The 17,261-nt window shown below is 34.7% G+C and overlaps 5 protein-coding genes across 5 annotated transcripts in view; 2 read left to right on the top strand and 3 right to left on the bottom strand.

The window, feature by feature from the left end:
* Positions 1 to 11: 11 nt before the first annotated feature.
* Positions 12 to 903, bottom strand: LOC107058871 (LOB domain-containing protein 1-like). The gene has a single exon (XM_015305079.1). The coding sequence runs from the start codon at positions 884 to 886 to the stop codon at positions 482 to 484; it is 405 nt and encodes a 134-aa protein (XP_015160565.1). The 5' UTR covers positions 887 to 903; the 3' UTR covers positions 12 to 481.
* A 5,724-nt stretch (positions 904 to 6,627) lies between these two features.
* On the top strand, positions 6,628 to 8,765 carry LOC102586592 (50S ribosomal protein L17, chloroplastic-like). The gene is made up of 2 exons (XM_006366736.2): positions 6,628 to 6,866; positions 8,188 to 8,765. The coding sequence occupies exons 1-2, from the start codon at positions 6,665 to 6,667 to the stop codon at positions 8,595 to 8,597; spliced, it is 612 nt and encodes a 203-aa protein (XP_006366798.1). The 5' UTR covers positions 6,628 to 6,664; the 3' UTR covers positions 8,598 to 8,765.
* A 499-nt stretch (positions 8,766 to 9,264) lies between these two features.
* On the top strand, positions 9,265 to 11,315 carry LOC102586267 (50S ribosomal protein L17, chloroplastic). The gene is made up of 2 exons (XM_006366735.2): positions 9,265 to 9,526; positions 10,718 to 11,315. Exons 1-2 carry the CDS (start codon positions 9,325 to 9,327, stop codon positions 11,125 to 11,127), a joined length of 612 nt encoding a protein of 203 aa, XP_006366797.1. The 5' UTR covers positions 9,265 to 9,324; the 3' UTR covers positions 11,128 to 11,315.
* A 272-nt stretch (positions 11,316 to 11,587) lies between these two features.
* Positions 11,588 to 13,807, bottom strand: LOC102596212 (reticulon-like protein B2). The gene is made up of 6 exons (XM_015305073.1): positions 13,747 to 13,807; positions 13,289 to 13,489; positions 12,653 to 12,722; positions 12,083 to 12,224; positions 11,924 to 11,993; positions 11,588 to 11,757 (listed from the first exon to the last, which is right to left on the bottom strand). The coding sequence occupies exons 1-6, from the start codon at positions 13,805 to 13,807 to the stop codon at positions 11,588 to 11,590; spliced, it is 714 nt and encodes a 237-aa protein (XP_015160559.1).
* A 397-nt stretch (positions 13,808 to 14,204) lies between these two features.
* LOC102585931 (cytochrome P450 714C2-like) overlaps positions 14,205 to 17,261 on the bottom strand; it is a 9,624-nt gene continuing 6,567 nt past the window's right edge. The window contains exons 3-5 of the mRNA XM_006366734.2: positions 16,098 to 16,345; positions 14,922 to 15,288; positions 14,205 to 14,838 (exon numbers count right to left, since the gene is read on the bottom strand). Of these exons, the coding sequence (XP_006366796.1) occupies positions 14,413 to 14,838; positions 14,922 to 15,288; positions 16,098 to 16,345 (1,041 nt within the window). The 3' untranslated portion in view covers positions 14,205 to 14,412. The remainder of the gene's footprint in view (positions 14,839 to 14,921; positions 15,289 to 16,097; positions 16,346 to 17,261) is intronic.

Genomic DNA, 17,261 nt, shown 5'->3' with positions numbered 1-17,261 from the left:
TCTCTACTTCCACGAGGTAGGGGTAAGGTCTGCTTACACTCTATCCTTCCAAAACCCCACTCGTGTTAGTTCACTGGTTATCTTCTTGTTGTTGATTGCATAAGAAGATTCTCTTTGACTAGAATGCCCAGGCTTTTTACAAGCCCTTTTACGGGTGTTCATCATAGTTACATTTTGTGGGCTATTGTCATCATCGAGGTACTTATGTGCCTGTTTGGATTGACTTTCGGTTAATGATACTGAAATGTGTCAATGACGATGGTTATGCACACTTTTCAGTGACCTTTCTTTCATAGTTTGTTTGAAATTGTGATCGATAGTTATTTGGTTTCAATATCATGCAGTACAGTTTCTGTAGTAAAGTCTTACAAATTTTTACTAGATGAGCAACAATGGAAGGAGAAAACATGCGAATGTGTTTGTTAAATGAAAGGGAAATATTGACATTCTGTTGTCCATATTGGGAGAACTATATGTACTTCTAGTAAGGCAGTGGACGAAGAACTTGATCTGTTTCTTGGAAACAATAGTCCGCTGCTTCTGGAAGTAGAAGATGCAAGTCATTATTAGAATATGCATTTTGCTGGCTCGACTTCTGGGAATGGTGAAACTCGTGGTTCACGGGAGTGAATGGAGAAACTTCCAGTAACGATGAGGGTAAGGATGTTGAAGCATTGGATAATTGTGTTCTGAGAGACATTGCTTCAGCTGAAGCTTCGTTTAAGTTGGATTGCAAGTGAAATATGTGTTTCTGGAGGGCAGAAATAATGCCTACACTGCCATAAACTGGATCTCTGAGTCTTGCTGTAGCTTCATAAACCATGCTGATTACTGCATCTTCTCTATTATCCATTGGTATCTCCTGCTGAAAATTAATGTCAACCATACTACACAAAAAAAAGTTCATTTCTTCAAGTATCGCTATAATAGTACTCTTAGCATCATATTAATATCATCATATATATAAAGTTAAAATATTTTATGTATGTATAGTAGATGTTGAATTCATTTCGTGAAAATTTTGGTTCCGTTACTTATAGGCTCGTTTATGGGTGTATTAAAGGGAAAAGTAAACCTATACTAGTTAATTAGCTAATATAGCTATAGGTTAAATTAATTACGGCTCACAGCTTAATTTTAACATTAATTACGTCACTTGTCCTCTTTTATATATATACAAATACAAATTATACACATACATATACAATTATATGACATATATACGAATAAAATTAGCATCTCTTCACTCTCTAACCTTTCTCGCTCGCCTCTCTCCTCCCTCTCTCAATCTCTCTCGACCAGATATACAAATACATATGTATATCAGTTATATATATACAATTATTTGACATATATACATATGCAGTTCGCCTCTCTCCACTCTCTGCCCTCTCTTGCTCGCCTCTCTCCTCCCTCTCCCAGTCTCGCTCGCCTCTCTCCTCCCTCTCCCAATCTCGCTCGCCAGATATACAAATACGTATGTATATTAGTTACATATATACAATTATTTGATAAATATACATATATAATTCGACAAATATACATATACAATTCGCCTAGCGACGAATAGTAATTAACAAACTATAGCTATGGAGCATAAGCTATTTTTGAGTGGCTATATGCGAAAGTTCCCAATTATTTAACACGTTATTATAGCATCTTGTCAGCCTTATTTTCTTTTCAACCGACTCTACTTATCTTATAAGGTCGTTCTGTAGTTAACTTTTAATGACTTTTTGTGTGTGTGTTTTTTTTTTTTTTGCACTGTTAAATTATAGATTTTAAAATATTAAAATTACATTATAAACAAATAAATATAAAATTGAATGTGCTAGCTCTTTACACTTAAAAGCACTCTTGTCATTGTGTATAATATTCTTATAATATAAAGTTAAACATTATGGTTCAAATTCAAGTAGTGATTAAAAGGCTTTGGTGGTTTCTTCCAAATTATTTAAGTCACGGTAGTAGAGTTATCTAAATATTTATGCTAGTAGGAGCTAGCAGATAGCATAAGTCGGAGATATATAATAGGTAGCCGGTGTGACGCACAATCTAGTCTAGAGACAGAGATACCACAAGAACAACGACAACAATAATATATCCATTATAAACTCACATGTGTAATCTGGAAAGAGTATAAATTATAATGTATGCAGATTTTATCAATACTTATTTCCAATAGACCCTCCAGTCAAGTAAAGCATTTCAAAGCAATTTGAAATTTGAATACCAAAATGATAGTAGTGACGACAACGAATTATAAATACAATATGGAAAACAGTTCATAGGTGGTACCGAAAGCACAAAAAACACATGTGGTAATAGAAAATGAAGAACAAGAAACTACGAGAATAAATAAAATAAATATTACGAATGGTACGTACTTGTAACATTTTGGTGATGTTGCTAGCACCAAAAATACGATGAACAACAATAAATTTATGTGGTTCAGTAGGTGGAAAATGAGGCAAGAAAATGCAATCTTTAGTGCATCGCTTACGAAGAAGCTTGCATGCTGAACATAACATATGTTTATTCTTCTTGCTTAATCTAGAATTCATCACTCACAAATATATTATATTAAAAAATAACTTGCCTAATTTGATACTATTTATTTTTAATCAACACAAATGGACTTACTTAATTGAGTATTTAAGGACATAATAAAGTAGACCATAGGGTCCACAAAATTAGCTGGAGAACAGAAAAAATCTTTAGAGATCCTAATTTTAATTAATTAAGATCTTGCAAGTTGTAATAAAACTTTCATATTTCCCATTGTCATTTTCAAACTGACAAAATTCATTGAACAAAATGGAAACTGCTTGACATGGAGAATTTACATCAATTATTGTTTTTCATCTCAATTCATCACTAGTATATTTTGAGTTTCACTTATATGTATTCGAATAGTAAAAAAAAAAGCTTGACTTGATCTGTTATAGCATGTTGTTTGTCTTATTTTATTGGTCGTTGTAGATTTCTTATTTCATGGAGGGTTACTAATAATGCATTGTCTTTTTTTTTTTTTTACTATATATTAAATATAATATTGTATATTTTTTCTACTTATTATTGTGTGGATAATTGGGTGAATGATTAAGAGGCTAGTGATATTACAAAGTACGTACGACAAAGACAAAGAAGCTTCACACGCGAGGGTCCATAATATTTTAGGTGATATATATATATATATGAATGAAATGATGATTAGTGTAGGTGACAATATTGATTTAATATTAATTGAAAGACGTTTTGAGACAATATATATTTGTCAATATATAAGAGAAAATGACCTTTCTGCTGCCGTTTTATACTAGTTTTTTTTTTAAAAAAATAAAAATTAGAAATTAATTGAACTTATATTTTGCAAAATCAGTTTTAATTGTAGAGTGTAGAACAAAAATACAAGTTTACTCACATTCTATCTCAAACAGATTAGTTATATATGACATTAATTTTCAAACAACATGTATATATTCCACTTTATATATTCTTTTCTTTTTAAATCTATTTCAAAAAAATATTTATTTCTCTTTTTGGCAACCTTTGATTCTTATTTTTCATGTGACATGTTTAAGATTATAAAATTGAAGGATGTTCATTCTACATATCTTTAATATAAGATAATAGTATTTAATTTATTTTAATTTTTAAAATTATATGACGAGTCAAAATCAAATAAATAAATTAAAAGTGGAGGAGTACCTTTTTTTTCCAGATCAAATCAAATGACACGAATATGTCTCCTTCACAGTTCATACTAATAAAAGACATTTTTATTCTGTAAAAACTATCCCATGCATGATATAGATTATAGACTATAGAGCTTAATTAATTAAAGAGAACTCTTAATTAAATACCTACCGACAGTTTTTTGCATTAAAATCTTGTTTAGACTGGAAAGTAACATTTTTTACTTTATGATCCAAGTTTTTTGTGTTTTCTAGCAGGTCTGGTTCGGTGGGAAATGAGAGAGAAAGTCATATTTTATATCATAAATTTTTCGTTGAATCACAGTGGAAAAAATTTCTATTTCCATTAGTGACGGAATGCCACTGTAATGATGTTGGACCAAGCCAGCACAATGCTTCATTACTAAAGAAAATCAGAAATTAGCGAAAAAAAAATTTGTAGCTAAAAGCAAAATGCATCACTAATCTTATTATAAAAACAGAGAATCATTAAAAAATTACGAACGTCATAGCTATGAAGTTCGTAATTAGTTTTTTTTTTTTTTTTTGGTAGTGAAAGGGCAGGAGTTGTTAATTTATACTTTCTTATATACCTTGCATTTGTTAACTTGCTAGTAAAGAGAATCTTCCATATAGGATACAAGTGAGTTATGAGTATATATACAAACGTTCAAATCTCATATCCTCTCTTGGTTTTCCCCATTAATAATGTAAGTCGTTTGATTGGGAATAAGTTACCCCAAAATTAATTATTCTGAGATAAGCTATTCCATTATGTATATGGGATAACTTATCTCATTAATATGGTATAACTGATAGGATAAGTTATTCCAAACTTGACAACCAAACAAGACACCAAAATTGTATCCCAGTTCTATTTATTTTTATCTGTCACACCAAACGATCCTAAGTGTGTAACATTCCCTCCTTCAATTTTCTCTCTTCTCCCTACTCTGATGTCAAAGGGGGGAAAAGGCTTCATTCTAGTACGAATTAGATGTCTTATTGTAAGTATATATACTAATGTCAAGGTCACATGTACGTACTTAACGTTAGATATCTTGTGTCCATCAATCAATTTAAATAATGTAGTAACATTCTTGTTGTTTTATGCTTTAAGTTCGTATTTTTTTTTTTTTTTTTTTTTGGTAGTGAAAGGGCAGGAGTTGTTAATTTATACTTTCTTATATACCTTGCATTTGTTAACTTGCTAGTAAAGAGAATCTTCCATATAGGATACAAGTGAGTTATGAGTATATATACAAACGTTCAAATCTCATATCCTCTCTTGGTTTTCCCCATTAATAATGTAAGTCGTTTGATTGGGAATAAGTTACCCCAAAATTAATTATTCTGAGATAAGCTATTCCATTATGTATATGGGATAACTTATCTCATTAATATGGTATAACTGATAGGATAAGTTATTCCAAACTTGACAACCAAACAAGACACCAAAATTGTATCCCAGTTCTATTTATTTTTATCTGTCACACCAAACGATCCTAAGTGTGTAACATTCCCTCCTTCAATTTTCTCTCTTCTCCCTACTCTGATGTCAAAGGGGGGAAAAGGCTTCATTCTAGTACGAATTAGATGTCTTATTGTAAGTATATATACTAATGTCAAGGTCACATGTACGTACTTAACGTTAGATATCTTGTGTCCATCAATCAATTTAAATAATGTAGTAACATTCTTGTTGTTTTATGTTTTGTTTGTTTTCTGCTATTGTAGGTTGGCTGCCTAATATATTGCCTTTCTGGCTTTCTCTTCCAATTATATTGTACTTCAAAGTAGAAATAATGTATACGTACTAACTGATGCAAAGGATCCTTTGAATCAAGAAAGGCGGAGGCAAAAAAATATTATTTATTAAATTCGATCGAACTTGTATCTGAATGCCTACCCGACCAGGGTCATTTGGCGGAATGGAAAAGGGTATATATGAAAAGGGTGGGATCACAAAACTTTTAAAGATTTGCATGTCATTCCCAAAGGATTACCAATTTCCTATCATGATCAAATCAAATTTCTTGATCAGCCACCTAATCTTTGGGATCTTATGTGTGGCCTCCACATTCATGAAACTTTCTAGGCGTCTATCTTTTGGCCTTTTGAAGGCCGTCACGATCAGATTGATATACAATTCGTAGAGACAGTGAATTCAAAATGAAAGTAATTTAGCACGATCAGATTGATGTATAATTCGTAGTGTCAGTGAGTTCAAAATGAAAGTAATTTTAATTTTATAAAATTGAAACAATATAATAAGTTTCTTATTCCGCAAATTTCATGCACAAGCCAATGTGAAAATTAAAGCGTTCATTTCAAAAGATCTCATGTACTAAAAAGAAAAACTAATGCAACAAGGATGTGAAAAATATAATAGACGAAAATCATGTGAGATTATCGTTTAAATTGCTAAGAGATTAAAAAAAACGTAGTAATTTCTTTATTAATGTCTCTAAGCTTTGGGAGTAGAATTACTTGATATACTCATTCTGTTTTAATTTATTTGTCTTATTTTTTTTTAAAGTCCATTTAATAAACAACTTCTCTTTTCTTTTTTTCTGAAAACTCTTTAATTCTAAATTTTCAAGTGACATCTTTAAGACCACAAAACACACTTTAATACATTGTACATATTTTTGATTTAACATCACAAGATTTAAAAAAATTTCTTACTTTCTTAAAAGACAAATAAATTAAGAGGAAGGAGCCAGATTTAATAAATAAATATTAACGTAGACAACCAAATGTTCTACTAAAATTCCGGACACAATCTAACCTTTGAAATCGTGGCTATTTCGAAAGAAAAAAAAGTGAGTGGGTTAAAAATGACAGGAAGCAAAAGTCTAGGGCTGAAGGAAAATATAGAACAAAATTAGGGTACCAAAATTTACTTTTATCCATTTAGATAAACCCACGAGAACATTAGGAACACAAGCTTGAGGATATCAGATATGGCTTCTGCAACATGGAGCATGTCTTGTTTGAAATCAGCTCTCCCTTCAATTCAACCAATTTCTAACTCTTCACTTCGATTCTCTTCTGGGTCTTCTCCTTCTCGTCTCAGGATTTGCAAACCCAAGTCCACTTCAACAATTATTCAGTCCTTCGTGGGTCTTGCTCCCCTCCATCCACTTTTGTCCCTTTTTTCTCAAGGTAAAATTTTTATGATTACTCTTTGTGCAAATAGATAAATTTCAAGATTTTAATACCATCATTGTACCTTTTGCTCCAATGGGTGCTGCTTAGTATTCAAAAAAGGGGTGGAAGTGGGGTGGGGTGGGGTGGGGGTTGGATGACTCATGCTGATACATTGCCCTTGGAAACAGGGGAGGAACTACATGTATTGAAGGGGTTCAATTGAAACAGATGATTTTTATTTTTTTTGTATAGATAAATTGTTGAATTCCTTTTAAGATAAGGAAGTTTCTAGAGTACAGGGAAATGTGGCTGAAAATTCGCTTCAGGTTGCAAGTTCAATTCTAAGGGGTTGCATTCTTGAAATTTTTTGAATCCCTATTAGAATTCCTGGTTTTTTCTTATGATTGCCAATGCCTACATTATTTTTGGTTGTATGCTAGTTGAAATTACCACATTGTGTGTTAGTTTGTTCCCTGAAGCATGTGAATGCACAAAAGTTTGCATCTTTTAGTGTAAGGAAAGCCAAGCTATATTTTGCGTGGAGGTGGAGGGCATTCCCTTGGTGCATTCAAGCTATGTAATGGTACTAATAAAGGAGGGACTCGAAATAGAAAGGGGTAGGAAAGATACCGTGTACCTTTGTTAAATTGTGAATCTCCTTCATTAGATTTGAGTTCACTGTTGTTCAAGTGGGGTTTGAGAGAGACTAGCCTCATTACATCCTACTAGGCGAGAGGGTTAGTTTTTTTCTTATTCTTTCTCATTATAGTTTGTGGGATGTTAAGGTAGGGAGGTGTGAAGATGCTATTGATAGCGGCTACAGATTACTATTGTGATATGGTAATCAAGTTACTTCAAGCCTCTAGGAAAGGGGGTGTCTAACTGGAGAAGTCACAATGTTTCTATTGGGTTGTCAAGAATGAAATAGTTCAAATGTGAAAAGCATGTATAATATTTGTGTACTACGTAGTGTAACACGCGTACAAACTTACATAGAGTCTGATGTATGGATGTTGTATCACTACAACACGTTACTAGTTTTCTATATATCAGATCTCGTGATAATTGTAACATTAACAGAAGAAAGAGGCTTGAGCAAACTGATTAGCCGATGATGTTGAGACATCATGTTGAAGATGTTGATGTCTGAGATTTGAAACTGTCACAGAAATGTGAATTCCTAGGGAGATATCTGTTGTACTCTTGAACGTTGAGGCTTACTTATTTAGTCAACTTTACTCTTGCCTTTATAAAAATAAGTTTACTTTACTAATACAGCTTGTGCATGTTAAGTTGTGCTGCTCTACCATTATTACACCTTTAATTTGTATTGCAGATTCAACAAGTTTCGAGAACTCATTCACCATAATTGATAATGGTGGCCGGGTTTTTGCAATGAGGCATGGCAGGAAGGTGCCCAAACTGAATAGACCTCCTGACCAGCGTCGGGCACTTCTGAGAGGTCTGACAACTCAGCTCCTCAAGCATGGGCGTATAAAGACCACTAAAGCAAGGGCCAGGGCAGTTAGAAAATATGTTGACAAAATGGTCACAATGGCAAAGGACGGCTCTCTTCACAAGAGAAGGCAAGCTCTTGGATTCATCTACGAGAAGCAAATAGTGCATGCATTGTTTGCTGAAGTCCCGGAAAGATATGGGGAGAGAAACGGAGGATACACTAGGATAATAAGAACTCTACCTAGGCGAGGGGACAATGCACCAATGGCATATATCGAGCTTGTCTAGCAACTGAATATTCATTTCGAAGGATGTTTTTGGTTGGTTCTTAATTCTGATGAGAACTAAGAGATTTTGTTAGTTCCACCAATTATTCCATTCAATTTTAATTTTCAGTTACTGTTAATTTGGTTGGTCCCCTTTGATATGTTTCAAGCATTAAGTTGTTGACCTCTGCATATTGTATCAAATATAGTTGTTTTATGGAAACTGCTGCAATTGAACATGATAGTGCAACGCATATTTTACACCGTTAGTAAATAGAAGTGAAACTCAACAGATGAACACTTGAAATCTTGACTGTATTGTCTCCTTATCTCTTTTATGGCCCATTAGGCATCTACTTGATCTTCATACTTCATATAACATTTTGTAATCTCAGCCTCTTTGTTAACACACTTTTGACCGGTAACGCATAAGAATAACTACTACACACATTTTAACTTTCTTTTTTCACATATATAGTTCAAGTCGAAAAGGGAAGGTCAGAGAATACAGGGTAAAAATAGTATAGTGGTAGATAAAAAAATTCCTTATTGCCGAGGGAGGGTCTATCGGAAACAGCCTCTCTACCCCCTCTAATGTAGGGGTACAAAAATGACAAGAGCAAAAGTTAGAGGGGCGGAGGAAAAATATAGCGTAGAATTGGGGTACTAAAAGTTCACTTATCCATTCAGATAAACCCACAGCTCATTCGGAACATAACCAGAGAAGCAAAATATCAAACTAGGAAGCTATGGCTTCTGCAACTTGGAGCATGTCTTGCTTGAAATCGGCTCTTCCTTCAATTCAACCAATTTCCAACTCTTCACTTCGATTCTCTTCTGGGTCTTCTCCATCTCGTCTCAGGATTTGCAAACCCAAGTCCAGTTCAACAATTATTCAGTCCTTCGTGGGTCTTGCTCCCCTGCATCCACTTTTGTCCCTCTCTTCCCAAGGTAGCATTTTTTCTGATTACAATTCGTGCAAAAAATATGTTTTTTCAAGATTTTAAACCACCATTTTACGTTTTACTCCAATGGGTGTTACTTAGTAAATGTAATTTCATTGATGTTGCATTGTCTGTGAGTGGTCCCTATGGAATTTTGATGAACAAAAGTTTGCATCTTTTAGTGTAAGGAAACCCAATTTTCCTTTTTGTTTTTAATCCCCTTCTTGTTAATTGTGGTGTATAGGGGTGGGAAGCTATGCGAAGCTAAGATTTTCAGTTTATGGGTTCTAGAATCTTGAAAAGGCAGTTTTTTTTCTGTACATATCAACTCTTAACTGGATTTTTAACCACAAATACAAGCACAAGTACGAAGGGGAGCCTTGGTGTAACTGGTAAAATTTTGCCATGTGACCTGGAAGTCACGGGTTCAAGCTGTGGAGACAGCTTCCTGCAGAAATGCAGGGTAAGATTGCATATAATAGACCCTTGTGATTCAGAGCCCTTCCTTGTACCCCGCACATAGCGGGAGCTTAGTGCACTGGAATGTTGACAGGCTTGTAGCTCTACCCCTGGTGGGGAGTTGTGGAATCCTATGTAAAGTGGTTGCTATCACTCTATAATAGTGAATTCTTGATTAGCTCCTATACATAGTTCAGCTGGTATTGCATTTCTACTGTTAGAGTTAAGGACTGGAAAGGGGGATGTTTTGGAAATTTTAAGTGGAGAAGTACAATCATTTTTTCTTATCGATATAGACAAAAAAAGTTACTACTACTGTTTTTCTTGGTGTCGAGAACAATATAATGCAAATATGGAACCACCATGTATGACATATATGGTCCATTGACACGGATGTTATGTGGATATTGGGTTGCGTGGAATAGTGAAACTTGTCTTAAGATGGAACCAAACCAGATTATGGTGTTTCCTCTTCACAACCAGCCTCTTGTATCAGTACTTAAGTTTGTGTGAAAATGTTCTACTTTTAGTCTGTGAACATCTTTCCCTGTCAGCCTGCAGCATATGATTGAGCTCTTGATTTGTGACTCTCCTAATAGTGTTGTTTTATACCAAATTTGTTGTTTTATCATCTTTGATCAAATTTGCCTATAATTTTGAGTTCTCATTACTCAATGATCAAATTTCTGTGTGAAGTTATATTGCTCTACCATAAGTATACCTTTAATTTATATTGCAGACTCAAAAAGTTTTGAGGACTCATTCACCATTATTGATAGTGGTGGCCGAGTATTTGCCATGAGACATGGCAGGAAGGTCCCCAAACTGAATAGACCTCCTGATCAGCGTCGGGCACTTCTGAGAGGTCTCACAACTCAGCTCCTCAAGCATGGGCGTATAAAGACCACTAAAGCGAGGGCCAGGGCGGTTAGAAAATATGTTGACAAAATGGTCACAATGGCGAAGGATGGCTCTCTTCATAAGAGAAGGCAAGCTCTTGGGTTCATCTATGAGAAGCAGATAGTGCATGCATTGTTTGCTGAAGTTCCCGAAAGATATGGAGAGAGGAATGGAGGATATACTAGAATAATAAGAACTCTACCAAGGCGAGGGGACAATGCACCGATGGCATACATCGAGCTTGTTTAGCAACTGAAAAATTTATTTTCCAGGTTCATTTTTGTTGGTTCTGAATTATGATGTGATCTAAGAGATTTGTTGGTTCACCAATTATTCCATCCCAATTTCCTGTATGCCGTTCAATTTTGATTTGCAATACTACTCTGTTTATTTGGTTGGTCACCTTTGATCCGTTTCAAGCATTTAGTTTTTGACCACTCCATGTTATATCAAATATGGTTATTTTGATGGAAATTGCCAGAACATGATAGTGTAACAATTTTTCTACATCAACCAATAAATGCATGAACGGAGATTAGGATGGGGGAAAACCACTAAAGCAACCCGTCTCAGCAAGATTGGATAAATAAGCCAATATTGTAGGATGAAACCGAGTGTTGTAACGTTTAGTACTGCTTATGAAACAAAAATAAGTAGAAGCTGCATCTACTGCTGAAGTGGAGCAATATCTGTCTGAGGAAGAGTTGCATCATTCCTGCTTACTGTCTTTTATGAAAGGAATTGGTAGTTTTTGAAGAACCTTCTCATCCACTTGACTATACTGTTTCCTGAGTTCTTTTATAGCCATTTCTCCATAGGTATCTACTTGATCTCCATACTTCTCATAGAAAAATGGTACTGTCAACAGCATGACAGTTGCTGTCCAAAAAATGAAAATTTTGGTTATCTTGGTAAATCACTATGAACACAGAAAACAGGTCACACATCAACCAACCTACTGAATTTCCACATACCAGTGAGGAAATTTCGTAAGTTAGGCTTGTGCAGCCAACAGAAACAAAATGGAAGTGTATAGAGAACTTACTGAGGTATACAAGGGTCAGAAAACTGAACCATCTGCCAACAATGGAAACAATCCACAAGCTAAAAATTGCCTGCAGAGGAGCATTTAATCACATGAACTTGTTGCAGTTGAAATGGACTTTACTAGTAATAACAAAGTTCAAGGTGTGGGAAATTTTACATATAGAAACTTCTTCAAATCATTTCCGGATGCTACTTCCCGAAAGATACCAGATACACAGGTGCATTGATCCCTCAGTAAGAGGACCAATTGCATCCATATCTCTTCTGGCAATTCAATCTTTGGTAACTCTACAAAACTCCTGCCAGAGAATACAAGATGATCAATTTAGTACAACGCTCGAGCAAGAAGCACAACTAGCAAAAACATGATTGCAGATCAGGAGGAGAGTCAGATGATTGGAACCAACTCATAAATACCAGCATTTAACTCCTTCATCCATAACCCGAGGTCTCAGGTTTGAGTCAGGTATGGAGTCGCCTTTGTTAGTAAGCACTTATCCCCCCCCCCCCTCCCAAATGTGGGGCTTCCTCTAATGCAGGTATCAGATACCAAATGGAAAACTAAAAAAAAACTTCACTACAAAAACATTTGCTTAGGGAGAGGAAGTGAACTCACTTGTTGACAAAAAGGGAGAGATTGGACCAAAAGAACAAGATGGCCAATGAAACTATGAGAGAATGGCAAATCAAAGTGAGCAAATGATAACCACTACATTCAAAGAGAAACCATATGACAGTGGCACCAGCAAGCAGTCCTCCTGAAATCTTCTTCTTCCTCCATAGTAAAACATCAGCCACTGATCCATTCATTTTCAGAACAAACCAATAATCATCAGTTACCTCAAGAATGATCAATAGTGTAGAGTTTTTAACGCAAATTTCAGTTGAGTTTCGTCCTTTTTATAGTACTCGGAGAACTTATGACCCTTTAAGTTTGTCAAAAACTCAAAATTGAGCACTTTTAGTCCAACTGACGAAACTTCCAAATGAATTATCTTAAATTAACGGAAATATCACACGTCCTCCACATTCCCATTTTTGTTTTCCTCCCCATGAGGCTTTATTTTCGTTACTGATAGACCTTGTTGTATTTTTCAGTGATTCTCTTTATTTGAACTTCTCTGTTCTCACTATGATCAGTGCAAATTGAGGAAGAAGATCTCTATCAGGTTCGTCTAACTCAAAACTGTAACTCTTTGCACATCAATGATCAATTGAGACCACTTTTGATCATTAGTATGTCTAGATGTTCGTCAGTTGGACAAAAAGTACTCAAATTTTTTGCAAACTTAAGAGAATGAATACATTCAAGAGACCATTTTTAAATCAAAAAATGGACATGAAGAATTTGAGAAAAACATACATTTGCCACCACCTAAAGTAGAGTGGATAGGTTTGTGACGATCGAAGAGGTGACACTTCTTCTTATCGATTGGACGTCTAAAATCATCATCTGTTGTTGATGATGAAGAAGAATCATTGTGATTTAAGGCTTTTTGCTTATTCTCCAGTGTAGATTCACCAACAATTTCCTCCACAGGATTGGACATTTTGATCAATTCCCCTGCAAATATCAAATTCATCAACAACAAGAAAAAGAACAAGTTCAATTGACCTGTAGATATACTATCAGATCACCTAAAAGATAAACGTGGACAAGATCTAATTAGTAAGAATTGGGTATGGAATCGTGCTCGATTTTCTCCTTAATTTTGATATGTCTAGCTTCTTGTTTGTTGTGTTTGAAGAAGTGACTCATAGAGCCATTCAACTCTTCTTGTTTTAAGACTGTTACTGAATTATTCAAAGAGTCCAACGAACTGAGAGCCAAAGGGGTGACCAAAATTGCACCATAACCATATGTTACCCATTTTTTCCGCATAATTCCAAGATTTATATTATATACTGAAAAATATATATACTAAATAATTTTTTACACTATCAGGTCATCCAAGGATATAAACTTTTATTATGTCTTATTTTTAAGATTACAAATCTCAGATGTTAAAGGAGTATTCTTATATATATATATATGTAGATATATATCTTTTGGGATGGTGAAATATTTAAGATTTATGATGCATGTGATACACTTGTGGGATAATTTCGTAGACCTTCCCCTTATGTATGGTTGGCTTAAAGATATATATTTGATTACTTCTTCTTCAGTAATGCTGCGATAAAATGAATATTGTGATTTGCGACTTGCATCTATTTATTGTGAACACGTAAAAAATATGGAGAGCTAGCGTATACATAAGACTAAATAAAACTCAATATTCTTTTTTCTTTTTTTTTTGCATCAAAAGTTATAGTTACATTACTCCATTACTAAGGGCGGGGCTATAGGGGCAGAAGAGATTCATCTGAACTCTTTTCGACATAAAACTAAATTGTATACTTAAGGGTGGGGCTACTGTTGTCTGCTCATTACATATAAATAAAAATAAATGGAAAAGTAGCATCCAAGATCAACTATCTATTTGATCACAACTTCCTCAAGGATAGATACACACCATGTTCAGGCTCAATGACCAAATTTAGAGCTGGAGAATGAACATACTTTGGTGAAATTGATAAACAAAATTTGGTCAAAATTAAAGAAATGAGTATCTTAAGTTCCACAATAGCCAAATTTTGTCCCAAACACACCCTTGGTCCAACCCCAAAAGGCATGTACACATGTGGAAATTCACATGCACCTCTAATTCCATTTGCAAATCTTTGTGGATTAAACTTGTATGAATCATTTCCCCATATTTTTGGATCAGTGTGTAATGTTGTCACAATTGTCCAAAGATTAACACCTTTAGGAACACTAATTTCTCCAAACTTCATTTCTTTTAATGCTTCTCTTGATATCACTGCTACTGGTGGATAAAGACGCAATGATTCGTTAATCACCATTGTTAACTGCAAATCAAGACATCATGGAGTACTAATTTTTGTTAGCTTAATGCATTTTTCGGATGATCATATGTGAAATTAACTCGTACCTGTTTCATCTGTCGAATCATATCAGCATCAGGAATTTGGCCCTTACAAATTTGTATAACTTCATCGCGAACACGTTGTTGCCAAATTGGATTTGCAGCCAAAAGCATGAGGCACCATGTTGCAGCAACAGCAGTAGTCTCATAACCAGCCAAGTAAATGTTTTTGCAGTTATCAACTATGAAATTATCAATTGAATTTTGAGTATTCATGTTTATTGTAGCTCCTTCAAGAACCATTTGCAGTAAATCTTTTTGATCACTTGGAGCTGCTTCTGATCTTCTTTTTTCCTTCACTATTTTCAAGATCAATGCTTTGATTTCCTTCTCTAAGGCCCATGTCTCCCTGTTGTTCTTGCTAGGAACATATCTGTTCCATCCAACAACACAAAAAATAAAATTGAGTCGAGATATTTATTTTATGAATTTTGAACAAGTAGACATACACGTCCTATACATGACCTAATGCAAATCAGTTTGAATGTGCCTCGCACGAATTGCCTCGGCTGAGGCCAAGTTAAAGAGTATGTTTATCTATTTTGCTTTTAAGTACTAACTAGATATTGATTTGATGTCATCAGACTATATTGGGATTTTCTGGTTATAATACAAAACAAGCATTAGATAGACTTTCATTTTCGATCTGAGAGAAGTACTGAAAACACCTCTATACTCGGCGTAAATTATTAGTTTCATCAAAACACCCTGAACTTAAATACACCCCCGATCTTGCAACATGAGTGAAATACACCCCTAAATTCTCGTCAAGTTTAGAGTGTTTTCAACACTTCTCTCAGCTTTTTATTAAGAGTCACATGCTCCTACAAGAGTTTGAAACCACTTGTTATGTCATGTGACAGATTGAGGGTATATCTAAGCTTAGTTAGTCAAGTAGAGGGGTGTCTTTAAGACTGTCAATAGTTCAGAAACAAAACTAATAATTTGCGCCAAGTTCAGAAGTGTTTTCAATTTTAACCTGTAGTTTCTTAAAAGACTTTGGAAGAAAAACTCACTGCTTTTGATAAGGGCATACAAATGTGTCATTTTGTAGTACATTTATGGTGTGATTCTTATTGCACATAGAGTTATAATTATCTCCCGAAATACCTTATATCAGAATCAAAAGTTAAACTAAACGCGGGATAAAATAATTTCACATTTTCTTCCAGGATATTGTACCTGATGCCGGGGATTCCGGTAGACAGGACCCTTTTGGAAGAAGCCTCTTGGAGGGCTCTAAGCTTATAGAAGATTTCTTCTCCTTTTGAAAAATTGCTTCCAAAACATGCTTTAGAAATTACATCTCCTGAGAATCTTCTCAAGTCTGGATCAATTTTAATGTCAGCAATCCCACCTTGAGCTTCAATTTCATTATTCCATGAACTCAACAATGTTAATGCAGAATCCTGCACTAAATTTATCATACCCTACATGAAAGCCACAAATATCAGAATCATCTGTTATAACATGTTAAATAACACGTATACTGTAAAAGTATCTTATGCTATTATAGTGTATATAGTTTAAATACTTAAAACAATTTATAGCACTTGAGATAGCCGATAGGGGCGGAGCTACATTTGGTCTTACAAGTTCAGTAAAATTCAGATAGCTAGCTTTGTTGGGTTTTATTTGTCCTGAATTTCTTACCGTAAATAGGTTTTCCTTTTAGAAAAAGGTTTTGGATTGGCTAGTCCTTTTCTTGTACGAAAAGGTTTAGGACTCTATAAATAGAGGTTTGTTCCTTCTAACTTAATCAGCATTCACAATGTAGTTTTAAGGGCTTTGAGAGTTTTGGTTAGGGGGAGAATTTGTGGGTCACAAGCTTGATACGTTATCACTTGTGTGAACCTCCCATGTATTCTGAGTGAATTGGTTGAGGTTATTTCTCTCTATATTTTGTACTCTCATGTTTATATAGTGGATTGCTCCGAACCATGTTAAATCTTTGTGTCTTTGTATATATCTCGTTTGTCTTCTTACTCATGGTTTTTCGAGGTTTGCTTTGCTAGCTTCCGCGTTACACCTGCTTATTTCGGTCCTAACAAGTGGTATCAGAGCCAAATTCAATGATGGAGTCAGGTTCAGTGGTTCGATAATCGATGATTGAACCAAGTTAGAAAGATGGGTGTTCATCTTGGAGGGCGTAGTTCTAGCCGCAACCTTTTTGACAGTAATGAAGATTTTTGTTGGAGAAATTGTTTCAGAGAAGTTCTCTGTGTTGATACATAGATTTGATGGAGGAGATTATGGAGAAGAGATGCAAGATCCTAAAGATTATGTGAAGAAGCTGGAAAAATTTATTTTGTCAGAAATTCAGGCCAAGGGGGAGATTTGTTGGGG

The sequence above is a fragment of the Solanum tuberosum genome, unplaced genomic scaffold (assembly GCF_000226075.1).
Source record: "Solanum tuberosum cultivar DM 1-3 516 R44 unplaced genomic scaffold, SolTub_3.0 scf00686, whole genome shotgun sequence".
NCBI classification, from domain to species: Eukaryota; Viridiplantae; Streptophyta; class Magnoliopsida; order Solanales; family Solanaceae; genus Solanum; species Solanum tuberosum.
Note: the sequence above shows the minus strand (reverse complement) of the source record. Positions and strands in the feature narration are given on the sequence as shown.